Raw genomic sequence first — 14104 nt, 5'->3', positions numbered from 1 at the left:
AATTTGGATTACAACAGTACTGGTGAGGCGTTGGCATCACAGGCATTGGTGAATACTAATATCTGCTTCACTCAGGTCATGATTTTGCTTTGTGTTCGTAGCCTTGCTGCTTAATTCCTGAGCTGCTTGTACATTGAAATAGCAGGTAATGACAAAAGAAACTGATAGCTGGGGAATTCAAGGATGAGACTTTTCCAATAACAGTGAGCTTGCAGCCAGTTTTACAGTGAGGCAGAATGCATTAATGTGTACAATAAAATAATGCTGGGTACTGATATCCTACATGTAGCCTCGGAGGTCACTACTGCTTCAGCTGGTGCTTGCATCATTCCCTGCAGCAATGGAGTTAAATCAGAGGGAGACTGTGGTTCCAGGGAGCTTAGCATATGGTAATCAGATAAGTTGCCATATGTTACCTTACTAACATATGGAGGAAAGAACACCGTTGGTAGGGGAATTTCTAAACCTGAAGTGAAAGGCAGCTGCTCTGGTGTCACTTGCCCTTGTTAGCTTCAGTATCTCAGTGTGCTACTTGTACAGATTGGCTTGGGAGGCTTCCAGGTGAAGAATGCAAGCCCCTGCTCACTTGCAGGAGTGCTGCCCAAAGAGCAGGATTCTGAGCCAATGGCAGGACCATTCTGGAGTCCCTCTTCTTACAGGCTTATCTTCTGGTTCTTGCCTTGGTAAAACACTTTGATTAAATATTTCAAAAAAACGTGTACTGCAGAGAGATTTATATTCCTCTGTTTGGGCTGGATAGCATCTTTACAGCTTGAAATTGTAGAATTTGGTTAAATACTAGGATCTCTGGAAAAACTAATCTGCTCTGTCTTCTGAGTACTTTTATGCTTTAGGTACTGATAACTCATGTTAATAGTTCAACTACAAATTTTATGTTACAATTTTGAAATATGTAGGGCCTAAAATACATAAATAAAACTCATATGACGAGAGTACCACCAAACATTATATCCTTAAGTCATATATTATCATGCAGCTTTTTCTGTTTTTTTTACCTGCTCCTAGGAGTTTGCATATGTGTTTTTCAGGACCAGAAGACTAAAAACCTGCAAGTATGATGTTCAAAGCCTGTTTATTTAAAGAAAGATATTTGTTTGAATTTTTCAGTCTTCTCTTGTCCTGTCCATTCCCATTTTACTAGTGAATGAAAAGCTGGTATTTGAGACTCCTAATGCCCTAAGGCAGATTTGGGTGAAGTCGCTTCCTTACTGGATAATTCTCTCTCTTATCAGATGCATGTGTGTGATGGTGAACAGAGGTGACACAGAGGCATTAATTTAAGATAGTGTCAGCTCTATTCTGGGCATGCCTTTGTGACCTCCACAAGCATTTGACTCAGTCTCTCTAGGTACCTACAAAAAGCCCGAGTTTGTGAGATTCCTTTAGCCTCTTAACATTATATATGTTTATCGTTCTGTGTGAACAGGCTAACTCCTTTCTCCTTGTTTCCCTCAGCTAGAGGATGAAATTTCAACTTTGCGGCAAGTGCTAGCAGCCAAAGAGAAGCACCTGGTTGAAATTAAACAAAAACTTGGCATAAGTCTGATGAATGAACTGAAGCAGAACTTTAGCAAAAGCTGGCATGATATGCAGACAACTTCTGCGTGAGTACTGATCTTTATGCTTACACATATGAACATACCATGTTTTTCTAAAACGCTTTGGGCTGAATTAATAGCAACATTGGTAGAAAGAACCACCCACCTTCATCAAGTGCTGCCTGAAAAGTAATTTGCTGGTTTTTTCCTCTTCATTTGACAACTGAATTTGACACTTAAGAAGAAGGAAAAGTGAGTTTCTCCACAACTGAACTGAGCTGGGAGTTGACAGCAAGGAAGGCAGGGGGCAGTGGCATGCATCATCTATGAAGGAGAAGTCTCACAATACCTGAACAAAGAGACCAGAGCAGGTCCGATGACAGCAAAGAGGGTCGAGCAAGAGTTCAGATCTCCAGGTGCCTCTGTACTGGTGAGCCAGGTCCTAGATCAAGCCAGGGAGTCAAATCTGTGAGTTCAAGATCTGTGAGGAACCTAGCCAGATACAGTCAGTAATATGATTTGACATTAAATTCAGTCTAGGCTTTAGTATAGGTCCCAAATGAAGGGAAAAGGTGCTTAACAAGCATTCTCCCAACTCTTGCACAGCATTTTCATCACAATCTTACCCAAGGTTTCACAGCTATGCAGTGCAAGATCTCACCTTGAGCTGCCAAGTTCAGGGGAGTGGGGGAGAAAGCATTAGCAGTTCCTCTTGGTGCATTCAAGGTGCTGACAAAAACTTGGTAAATATGTTAAAATGTACACTTTTACATTAAAATAACTACTCTTTGTATTTTCATGAGAAGTCAAATAAGGCATAAACCCCTTAATAAAAATATATTTTGTATGTCTCCTGTCTCTCACTGTTGGACAGTTTCTCATCTAGGTCCTGTTTCTCATGACATGTCATTAGCAGGGGTATTACTGTTGCCTTGGTGAGGGTGTCTGGCATGTGCTAGGAGAGAGCAGTCTAGAGACACTAAGCTTTAGAAGAGAGGAGAGGCACAACACATCTGAACTAGAATTACTGGGAGAGACTAGCAAAATTTTGAAGTAAAAACTTTCATTTTTACTTGAATTTGATAGCAAGTTCTCAGATAAGTTTTAATTTTTTCCTTCACATTGACATTTGGCACAAAGATAGACTTAGGAGACTTTTTCAATATGGTAGCTGCTACTTTTTATATATATGATGAGTTTCAGAAACTACAGTCCATTAGGCAGTAAGTGTCCAGTAATTTTTTTGTGGAACTGAGCACCAGGAGTCCCATTTTTGCCCCAGAAAATTCTCATGTTTATGGTCCAACTGCTGTATAATTCTGCTAGACCCTCATGCCAGAACACCAGTACTGATATAAATCATGGTAATCCAGCATTCTTAAGAATGGATGTGTTGAGTAATACAGGTGATTCATTGTTGCTATACCAAAATAGCAGTGGGACAGTATTATTCACCAAGATTCTCTGATTTAGGAAGGATGAAAAGCTTGTTAAAAAAAAAAGTTCTAAATATTTACATGTGGTTTAGGGTTCTAAATCTACAATTACTTATTTTAAATTTTAAAATGACCTGGTTTTAAGAGGTGAAATTTTGTTTCACTTAGCTGGTGTGCTTTCCTGTAAGTTAAAACTACTTTTCTTTAGCAGGGAACTTTTCAAAGCCACAGAACACCAAAGTTTTTGTCCACTTATTGTTAATGTTTTTAAGCTCTCCATTTAGGGATACATTCTTAAGTTTAGAGTGGACTTAGAGGAAGAGGGGTGGACTTGTCTCAGTAAGAGTCCTGTAAAATGTGTTTGACCACTAGTTAAGAGTCATGACCTAACTTACAGGATGCATGCCACCCCTACTGACTAAATTTAATCTTGAGATTTTCACTGTTTTAAAGCATTTACGTTTTAAATGGTTGACCCCAAGTTCCTTGTTAATTTCCTGTACTATTCAGTGCACTGATGTTTAGTATAAGCTATTCTATTTTAATATAATGTGTTGGAGGAGGCAAAGGGCTCTGCTATAGAGGAAATCAGTAACTACAGAGCAAATGATTGCCTTGGGTTTGGTTTGGTTTCATGGTGGTGAGGCATTCAACTAGAATGACTTCCCACACACACCTTTTTAATGATTGGTTTTTCAGTGAATAGAGGTGGGTGGATATTCAACTTCTAGCAATGCAGGTTTTTTATATTTTAAAAATAGATAATTTATTCTTATTTAGATGCTAGAAGGAGGGTCATGTTGGTGGATTTCGAGGTTATTTATTTTAGCTTAAGAAATAATTACAAATGTGTTTACATGGATGTTTGTAAAGACCATAATTGAACTTTTCTTGTTCTGCTACAAAAGAAAGGTTTTATATAATCTGTATGTATTATATTCAGTTAAAGCTTCTTGGTGGTGCTTCTGTAAGGGTCTCCTACCTTCCATACTTTAGATTTTCACCATATAGTGGATTAAGATAGAACATAGTATTTATGACAATTAACCTGGTTTTAGACAGAATCACAGAATAGTTGAGGTGTTGATGGCAATATCAGAAGACTCTGGTCAACTGACTCTTTCAGGCAGGACCAGCTAAAGCAGAGCCCTCAGGGCTATGTCAGTCAGGGTTTGAATATCTCCAAGGATGGAGATTCTACAGCATCTCTGGGCAACCTGTTCCATGTTCAATTGCCCTTGCTGTGAAAAACATTTTTCCTAAATACTGAAAAATCAATATATTTTAATATTTCTTGCATTGAATTTGTGCTGTTTGCCTCTTGCACTTTCACTAAATACCACTCAAAAGGTCTTGCCTCTATCTTCTTTCCTCCTTTCATTAGACTGTTTATACACATTGATGAGATCCTTCCATGGGCCTTCTCTAAGGTAACCAGTCCCAGCTTTCCCAGCCTCCTCATATGAGAGGTGCTCCAGTCCTTCACCATCTTTATGCACCTTTGCTGGACTTGTTCCAGTTTGTCCCTTGTACTGGGAAGCACAGAACAGGACCCAGGTGTGGCCATAACCAAGGCTGACGGGAAGAATCACTTCATGCAACCTTTGCTGCAAAGGCACATTGTTGACTTATAGCCAGTTTAGCCTCTACCAGGATTTCAGGCTTTTTTCTACAAGGCTGCTTTCCAGCTGGTTGATCCCCAGCCTCTACAGGGTTATTATTCCCAACCTGCAGGACTCTGCATTGCCCTTTGTTGAATTTACTGAGAGTCCTGTTGCCTCATTTTTTTCAAAGTCCCAAGTAATTGTATTCTTCAAAGCAATTACAAAATTGCATTTCATTATATATAGAGAAGATTCCAAGGGTTTTTTTAGCCTTTCACTAGTCCCTCATATTAAGCACTAGAGATATAGATCCACAAGATATCTTGCCCTTTGCTGAGAATTTATGTTGTAAACATGCTCAGCTTCGTCCCTCAGCTTTTCATTTGATGCTCTTCTATTATTTGGAAAAAACCATAAGATATTATAGTTCTGTCCTCTTGGGAGATATTTCAAGTCTACTGTGTTCCTAAAGAGCAGTTTTATCTGTAAAATTACCCAACAATAAACTCACTCCAGCCTAGTAGTTCCCACAAAATTCTTTGCCATCCTTTCTTAAAATGTTATCAACTGTTATAAGACATAAACCTCCCCTGTTTTAAATAGTTAACCTTTCAACCCATGGATAGAATAATAACTATGAAGAGAGCTTCTAGGGAGATGAAAATGCTTGGTTTGCTACTAAACCTCTCCAAAAAAGAAATACTCCAGAAATTCAGACCGCTGTAAGCATCAGTACTGCCATGGCAAATTAATTATTAGAAGAGCTAGAAAATTAGAGGAAACCCATTCTATCTTCAAGAAGTGAAACTATGTGAAATGTTTCAAAGTCAATATATTTAGTGATTACAACACGGGGGCTGGGAAGCCTTTAATGTGATGGAAAGTGGACCCACACAAGGCTAACACTCAGGATAGGAGTCTGAAAAAGCTGTTTTCAAAGCGGCTTTTCACCTTTCAGCCTCAGAAATTTCACTTGTAGAAAGGGAAAAGCTCATGAACTATAGGCCAAAATCAAGAGAACTGTAAGTGCTGGCTCCCAACAGCATGTTTCCTAGACAGGGCCCTGGGCTTTTTTAGATGGTGACTGTCTTTTCAAGCCTGTTTAGGAAGGTTTCAGTGTTGCTCTGTTCTTGCATGTGATATTTAATTAAGATTTGTGACAAGAACATTCAACATGGACTTGGCCCTTTCTTCCAGAGGTAGAATAAAGATCTGTTCATTGAATACTGGCTGAACTATGTAAGCAATCTCAGTTCTGCTGGTAGGAAACGTGAGGACAACTGCATAGGTTTCAACAACCATTGGGAACTTACTGTTTTATAGTTCAAATTTATGCCAGGTCATAGGAAAATAGAAGGTAATAGCTGCACTGCATGTGTTTTAGGCTTACAATCTATGGTACAGGCAGTCTTTGTTAATATAACTATATATATAGCAATGTGTTCCAAAGTTTCAGAACTTTTTTCAGTAAGTTAGATATAATTTGTGGACAGTCACAGTCCTACTGTGACTTCTAGGAATTAAGTAAACTGTGTTCCCACACACATATTTCTTGTGAGTGGTAGTAAAAGAAATGTGGGTGTTTCTGTTCATTGCAATGTGTAATCACCTTTTGACATTTTCTTCTCTAAATTTGCAAGTAAATGTAACAGTTGTGTAAGTAAAGAAATTGTGTGTTGGCTTTAGCAAGTACATTACCTGTGCATGAGTCTGTAATATATGGAAGTAAAAGGAGCCTCTCGTTTCCACTGCCTTTGCTTCCTTCAGGTCAGATCAGGCAACTTTCATACCATCTTCAAAGAGAATTATTTTGCTGCTTTTCCACATGTGTCTCTGGCCTTGAATTTTGAAAGGCAGAATAGTAAGGAGAAATGACTTCAAGAAGTTAACTTAGTCCAAAAGATTTTTCCTTGTCCAAAAGATCTATGTCCATTTGTTTGCCTGAGAACCTTCAGGTAATGGAAATTCCACAGCAAGGTCAGGTGATCTGTTCCAGATGTTCCTTTCTCAGGGAAAAACCCATTGTAATTATCATGGGGCACCACAAAAATATATACATGTGTATTATAGTGATCTTTATGTGTGTATATCTAACTGTAAGGATAGGAAGGGAGGCCTGAATGTAAATTGAGATCTCTGAAATTACAAGGATTAAAAATATCCAAGGAAGAGTTAGTCAAAGAAAGGAGAAAGGGAAGGGAAAGGAAATGAAAGAGTGCAGAAGGAGAAAGGGAGGGGAAGAAAGGAAAAGAGAGACTGGGATGTGTTTAATCTTGCATACTTATTTTAATCTAATGTACAGTGCATAGCCCACTGACAGTGTTACTGATACAGTTTAAGGGGTGATGAACTGTCTCTAATGCCTTAAGATCATCTGTGCTTCAGCAAACATATTTTGGCTTTTTTACCTGGAGTGTAACCATAGCACACTTCCCCCCCACTCCTATTCTATGCTGCATTGCACAATTAATGCATTTCAAACAACTGTATCCCATATTTTTCCCATGTGTTTGAAGATTACAGAGCAGTACAGCCAGAACATTTGTCACCCTTGTCTGGCACCTTTCCTGACCTGTGACTCTCTCCACCTATTGAACAGTCACCTTTCATGTGCTGCACACAGATTTCTGCTGCAGCCTGCAGAGGTTCAGTTCCCTCAGTTCTCTCCTTCCTCTCCCACAGGGAGAGGAACCACCTGGGGCTTACTTCCTTAGATTTAAGGAATATGTACCCATCCAAATGCCAGCACTGTTTCAATTAATTCTTAACATTCCTGGCAATGGGAAGAATGACAAAAACTACGTCTGTCATTTGGTTTTGAAGTTGGAATGAATTTCAGGAGAGTACTAAAAAAACCTACCAAAACAAAAACCCGAAATAATGCACAACAGCTTAGAGTTAATTTGTGGCAAAAAATGACAAGAATGCTCTTAGAGAATGTTTTATGTACCTTTTATCTGTCATATATGCTTTTATCTCACTTGAACATTAGCATAATTGAGTTAATGTTGAGCCCTGTTTCTCCCAGAAAATCAACAGAAAAATAGTTTTGTAGCTGAGAGTTTCTCAGGGACCCACATGCTTTAGACCAATTGCAGAGAAGTCATTCTTAAGATGACTAATGGTTTAAAAACTGAAAAGAAGTAAGCTCCATAGGGCACAGCTTGTGCTACCAGGCTCTGCTCTACCGTATGGTTTTATTGTTAATTGTTTGCGTTCTATTACATCTTCTGTGAGCCTTATCACAGGTGAGGGTTTCTCAAATTAATTTTGCCAACAAGCATTGATGGAGAGGCATAACACTGAATGAAGATGTACTAATTAGCAAATGTACTAATTTTACAGAAGCTGAATTAAAATTCTTTATCATTTACTGCAGTACATCAAACGTTCAGCTTGACATGCAAAATATAAATATTATATGTGTAGCCTACTTCTGTCAGCACACTCTGTATTGCGCCTGTGAATGAAGGGTACTTTTAGCTCTGTCATGTGAATGGCAGTTCTATACTGAGATGAGATGAGTGTGATTGTCCTGTCGTATCCTGCAGATGATGTTGGCCATTTAAATGTCTAGTTCTCTAGTTCTCTCTATATAGCTGCTGCTTGGCTGTTCTCTCTCTAAAGCACTGGTTCCTTCATATGTTGTGTTTTATGAAACAGTATCTTCTTGTATTTCCTTTCACTGTCTGTAAAAATCACAGTGAGATATATATAGTGAGATCTGGTTGTCACAGGATAATATAACCTAAATGTGGTATATGACACTGTCAAGTGAAAGTACAGTCAAAATATGCTGCAAATCTACTTTGTCTAAATAGTACGTTAGAGCACTGGAGATGTGAGTTATCTTTCAAGCTCCTTTTAATTATGTTATTGGAATATAACTGCAATATCAGCATGTTTTGTGATAACATCTGATAATCACTTTTATAAATAATTGTTTCTGTTAAAGAAATACCCTATTTTAAAAACAAAATTATCATCAGAAGTTGATGGATGAAATTCTTAGGTTAATGTAATATATAAAGGTAATGTTCAGATGTTCACAGTGTTGTTTACAAGTTTAAAATTGAGACAGCAGTTGATATAACTTATTTGTTTAATCCCTCTTGTATATGATATACATTATAAATATTTATTGTTAAGTGCTGAGTGAAAGCACAGAATATGAGCCTTATTAACCATTACCAGCAATTCTTCTGTGCTACAGAGTATTTTCAGATGTTACAAAATCAGAGCAGCAATTCCTGCTCTAACTGAATAAATCAAGTAGGCTGTTTCTACTTTTGCTGATGCTACTTGGTGTACTGCTGATGGTGCCTTTGTATGAGTGTAATGATGTATTTGTGTAAAAATGCACTCAATGGCTTGGATGGAAGGTGGTCTTTCTTGAATCCCTGTATCTTAAATTATCTGAGTTTGGTTTTGCTGGAGTATTTCTGCCTGTAAGTTTTGGGGTCACTGGTTGACCTGAGCTGCTGGCTGACTGATTCCTGAGATGCTGTTAGCTGTCTCCATGAGCTGGTGGTCAGCACTCACCTAAGGATTGCCAGCAGTGGCTGCTGAAAGGATGAGAGTGCCCAAGTGTTGTAGACGACTTAGCATGGAGAGCACTTAGTGGTGCAAGGAGGACTTAAACCGTACATAGAGCACTTTTTCCAATTAATAAGTGTTTGTAGTTCTTACCTGGAATATCCAACTTTATTTCTGCAGGTAAAGGTTTCTGAAAATTATGTGAGCTGTTCAGTGCACTAAAACAAAAGTACAAACTGCTGTAAGTTACATGAGATGATGAAAACTGCTCAGTCAGATTATTAATGTGCAATACAACTGAGCTGATTCCCAGATGACAGAGAGAATATGTTGAAGAGATCATTGTTAGCAGAGTCTTGACAAGATATCAAGTGGATGCTGTAAATATGATATAACTATGAAGATATATTTATCTGAGCCAAAATACAGTGCATCATACATCCAAATATTAACACAGCACATAACTAACTACAGGGAGGCAATGTGCTCTGTGGAAATATTTATGAAGAAGGCATAGTGATACACATAATGGTGATGAGGTGGTATTGGGCAGAGGGGTAGATTTTTAAGCTATCAGAGAGTTCTGCTGAGATGCAAATTATTTTTTCTTGTCTCTGCTGACAGGTATTGCATGTTGTGCTCCATTTTCACCTTTGTTATTTTGTTGTTCCTTAAAACTCTTCTTCAGGCTTGCTGAAGGGAGGAGGGGACATGTCATAGGTCATTTTTGCTGAAGTTGGTGCTGAAAAAAGACTAGTTGTGTAACAGCTTTAGCTGGATTTGTGCTCTTATGTAATGTCAAAAGTATTAGGAACAAAAATGCAGTCTCCATGTCTTCCTCGCTAGTGGAAATACTGGAGGATGTTTGGTTTATGGGATTTACAGAGAAAACACAATATTGCTGGAATGATGGAAAAGCAGTGGCATTCCAACCAATTCCCTGAAGATGTGTTCTGACCAATGTAATGTTCAGAAATATGTAGGGGACCCCAATGTTTCTCAGTGAAATTTGGGTCTCTCCTGTATGGCGCATTTTGGACTGTTCTCTAAATAGTTTTACACAGTGTGAAGAACTTGCAGTGAAAAGGTAAGACAGAGATATTTTATCATAAAGTTAAATGTGCCAATAAATAAAACTAAATCCAAGGTGTCATTTAAAAAAAATCAGGTTAGAGGGTTATCTAAAAAGTATTTTTACTATGTACATTCAACCTGTACATAAATAGTTTGCGCTACAAAGGACCTTCTAGACTTGGAAGTCAAATCTGGGTCTTCATTTTGTCATCAGCAAAATTTCACTTGTGTCGAATAGTTTAGGAATCTTTTCTATTAGCAAACTCTTTAAAACTTGTATGCCACAGGCAACAGAATATTTGATTTTTTTCTTATTCATAGGCAGCTCTTCCTAAAAAGCTATGTGCTTATAGTTTGACAGTAGCATCCTTATTTTAGGGTCTCATCCTATTCTAGTTTATGAGAGTATATCTACTGTCAGCAAGAGGATGACATAGCTATTAAACTAGTTAAGCTAGAGGATGGGGCCTCAGTGAAATAAGAGTATTGCATTCTTGCTGTGTCCAAGGACGACTGGCTAAGAAGAAAGGAGGTTCGGTAAAAGACAATCTTTTCCATCTTCTCTCTATTGTACTAGAATAAATAAAACAAGCATAACCATTGCTTCTTCCTTTCTAATTATAATTTGTGTTCCTTTGTCAGTGTTGCAATGATTTAGCCCTTGTCATTCAACATTGTAAATGTGTTTGGTTCTGCTTATCTAACTGGAGACTCCTAGAGGTTCTGTACCTAGTCTTCAGTTGCTCCCTGTGGATTGCCTTGCTAGTCAGTGAAAACAGAGACAAGCACCTTCGTAGAAAGAGCCCTTTCACTTGGCAGTTTAAGAACTTGTTAGGTCAGTAGGATGTTGTGGCTTAGGGACATAAAATCAAAATATATTGTCTGAAAGGACAGAGCATTATGTGGCCTCTGCCATCAAACTGGTGGTTTCTAAAACACAGTCCTGAGCAGAGGACTTTCAGCAATAGGTCCTGCTGGGGCTAAAACTATGTGACATAAAATGTGATGTGCCATACTGCAAATGTTAATCTCATTTCCCCTCCTTCCTCCACAAAGTTATTACTTTCATATATGTAATAATAAGGAGAAAATACCTGTTGTAAGGACTTAGCAGCAGGATTTTTTTTTTTTAATCAACTGTCAGTGTATTTTGGTACATGCTCACAATCCTACAGTTTTTGTTCAAATGAGAATGAGAACCCAGTGGAGTTTTATTTCTGAATTTTTCATGATTATTTCTTCTTGTCTGCCAACACACACCACAGGATAGAAGGCTGATTATAGTGTGCTCTCCTTTTGTTACTAGGTCAGTACTTCTAATTCTGAGCTTGTCTGCGTCACTGGGAGTATCAGATCGTTTTCTCAGAAGGAAGTCTCTGACATGCTCAGAATTAGTTTAGTCAGCAGAAAATCATCTTTGCAGAAAAGCTTACTGATTACTCTGAGAGTGCAAGTTACCTGTACTGAAGAGTCTGTATGGGTCAGAGTGTGTATTCTGAATCAGTAAATTATGACTCTGTGTTTGAATCTGCATGCTATAAGTGAAATTAGTGACATGTTTTAAAATAATTCAGTCCTACTAAGAATATGCATTCACTCTCTAGGTTTCTTCATCTTCCTTTCTTTGTCCTGCCCCAAACCTTGTTCCTTTAAAGAGATTTTTAAAAGTGAAAAGAAAAGGAAAATTGTGGAATGTGGAAACAGATTTGATGATTTTTTTCTGTTTTAAATATCACAGAATCATTTTGAAGTGTATCTGTTAAGTGTACCTAATATGTATATGCTTGAAAGAGCAGAATTGTATTTGTCCTGATTCTTTTCTGTGCTTCAGACAGCAGGTCAGTGTCTTCTGAAAGAACACTTAGTTGATGCAAATGTGATTTTTTGTAAACAGAAGTTGTATCAAGCAGGTATTCAACAAATCACTGCATTCTGCTTTTAACCAGCATGCACTGGCCCATCTGGGGGATGTCTGCAAGGGCGAAGGAGAGGATTGCTAAGTTAAGCATTGCTCTGGAGAACCCTGCACTTAGGAAGCTGTGCAGAAATGGGCATCCTCACCCATGTTTGTTTTGAACCAGTTACTATGTTTATTAACATTTCATTGGATGGGACTTTGAGGGAAATTAGTTGCATGGATTCTAGTCTCTATTTGTTAATACTTATCACTATTTCTGTTCTGTTTTTTGTTTCCAGTTACAAGAAAACACATGAGACCCTGAGCCATGCAGGGCAAAAAGCAACAGCAGCTATCAGCAATGTAGGAACAGCTATCAGCAAGAAGTTTGGAGATATGAGGTATTGGCATCTGCTGCTTCTCTAGTCTTATTTAGAGGACTAAATGTATAAATCATTTGTCAGCTCTTCATTTCCTTCTACATTAGTGTTTTAAAGGTTCAAGTAGTTTATAGTAAGTCATTCATTTAATAACACTTATGTTTTTAACTGGAAAGAAGGCATAATGATGACCAAAGATAGAATTTTTATATGAGTCCTGTTTTTAATTTAAAAAAGTACAGTCAGAAATTCTTTTGTAATAACTTTGCAAATTCAAGAAAACGTATAAGTAAAATGGAACAAAGAATTGCTATTAGATCTTTATTAACCCAGTTTTGTTCTTATGTGGATGCCGGAGAAAAATATCATCAGAAGAAAAGAAGCCTACCTAGGAGCTGCCTGTGATAAGAAAAAAATATTTCAGGCTATTTTAAATTGGTTTTTATTCAAGATATATTGCAAAGTTTTGTTCTGCAGTTGTATAAAAATAGATATGATAGAAGTAACAGGAGTTGAGGTCAGTAGAACTGCCACTTAAAGCAAAAACTGTATACTGTAAACCAGCATTCCAGTTTTCATTAGGTAGTAGAATTACAGAACTTCCTGAGTGTTTGAAAGAGTTGATTTTTTTGTTATAAGATAAGTGGACATGGATAACTCCACAAGTGCGTAATTAGGGTCTCATTTATTAATAGTGCATATTATCCCATTGGTATGTACTCACTTTTTTGTTATGATATCCTAAGATAACCATATCCTAAGATCTGTGTGTGATGCAAATGAGTGAAGCTTAGTTCATGGCAATAATTTTTCCCCCTTTTTATTTTTATTCTGGATCTTAAATCTTTAAAGTCCTCCCCTTAATACCTACCTTTTATATACAGCTTACTAAATCCTCTAAAGAAGTACTAATGTTTTTCTAGGTGAAACTAAAAAGGAAAATTTACATGATACATATTACTGTATCATGTGCTTTACAGTGTCTTTTTCCACACTACAGTTCAAAATGGGAATTTAGTGAATGACTTGCAACCTTCATACATAACTTATTTATGTTTGAACATAACTAAGAATTTTTTAGTTGACACAGTTAAATATTCATGAGTAGTATATACCTAACATAGGATAGAAGAATAAGCAGGCATGCAATTATATTTTCTTAGTGTATTTTTTAGTGTTCAAAAATCTAAGAGCTGAAAACTTTCTAAAACATAAATTTGAGCCTTCATTTAAAAGTTTCTTGAAGGTTTTTCTTCATAAATTTATCATTATTTAGAATTTATTTTAACTTATATGAGCTTTTGAAATTCATAACACCTCACATCTCCCCAGAGGAATAGAAATTTATGTGGTAAAGTCTGTGGTTTATTTGTTCGTTCATTCATTCCCTATATGGAGTCTCCCTAGTCTTTCCTTTGGTGCCTTCTGGCTCTTCCATTATGAGAGACAGTGAGTGAATTCTTCTTCTAACCTTCATTTCACTCATTATTTCTTGTGGGTTTATTGTATTTCACTTCAGTTCCCTCTTCCCTCTTTCCAGGCTGCAGTTGGATGAGTCACTTTCACAAGCTTTTTTGTTACCTTTGTTAATTCTTTCTGCCTTCCCTGCAATTATAGT

At 37.4% G+C, this 14104-nt stretch overlaps 1 protein-coding gene across 2 annotated transcripts in view; it reads left to right on the top strand.

Annotated features, from left to right (window-relative positions):
* Positions 1 to 14104, top strand: part of TPD52L1 (TPD52 like 1) — a 49983-nt gene that overhangs the window by 22762 nt on the left and 13117 nt on the right. For both annotated transcript variants that reach the window (XM_039707707.1, XM_039707706.1), the window contains exons 3-4: positions 1477 to 1625; positions 12406 to 12507. In XM_039707707.1, coding sequence (XP_039563641.1) covers positions 1477 to 1625; positions 12406 to 12507 — 251 coding nt within the window. The remainder of the gene's footprint in view (positions 1 to 1476; positions 1626 to 12405; positions 12508 to 14104) is intronic.

The sequence above is a fragment of the Passer montanus genome, unplaced genomic scaffold (genome assembly GCF_014805655.1).
Source record: "Passer montanus isolate IOZ18808 unplaced genomic scaffold, ASM1480565v1 scaffold2, whole genome shotgun sequence".
Lineage (NCBI taxonomy): Eukaryota > Metazoa > Chordata > Aves > Passeriformes > Passeridae > Passer > Passer montanus.
Note: the sequence above shows the minus strand (reverse complement) of the source record. Positions and strands in the feature narration are given on the sequence as shown.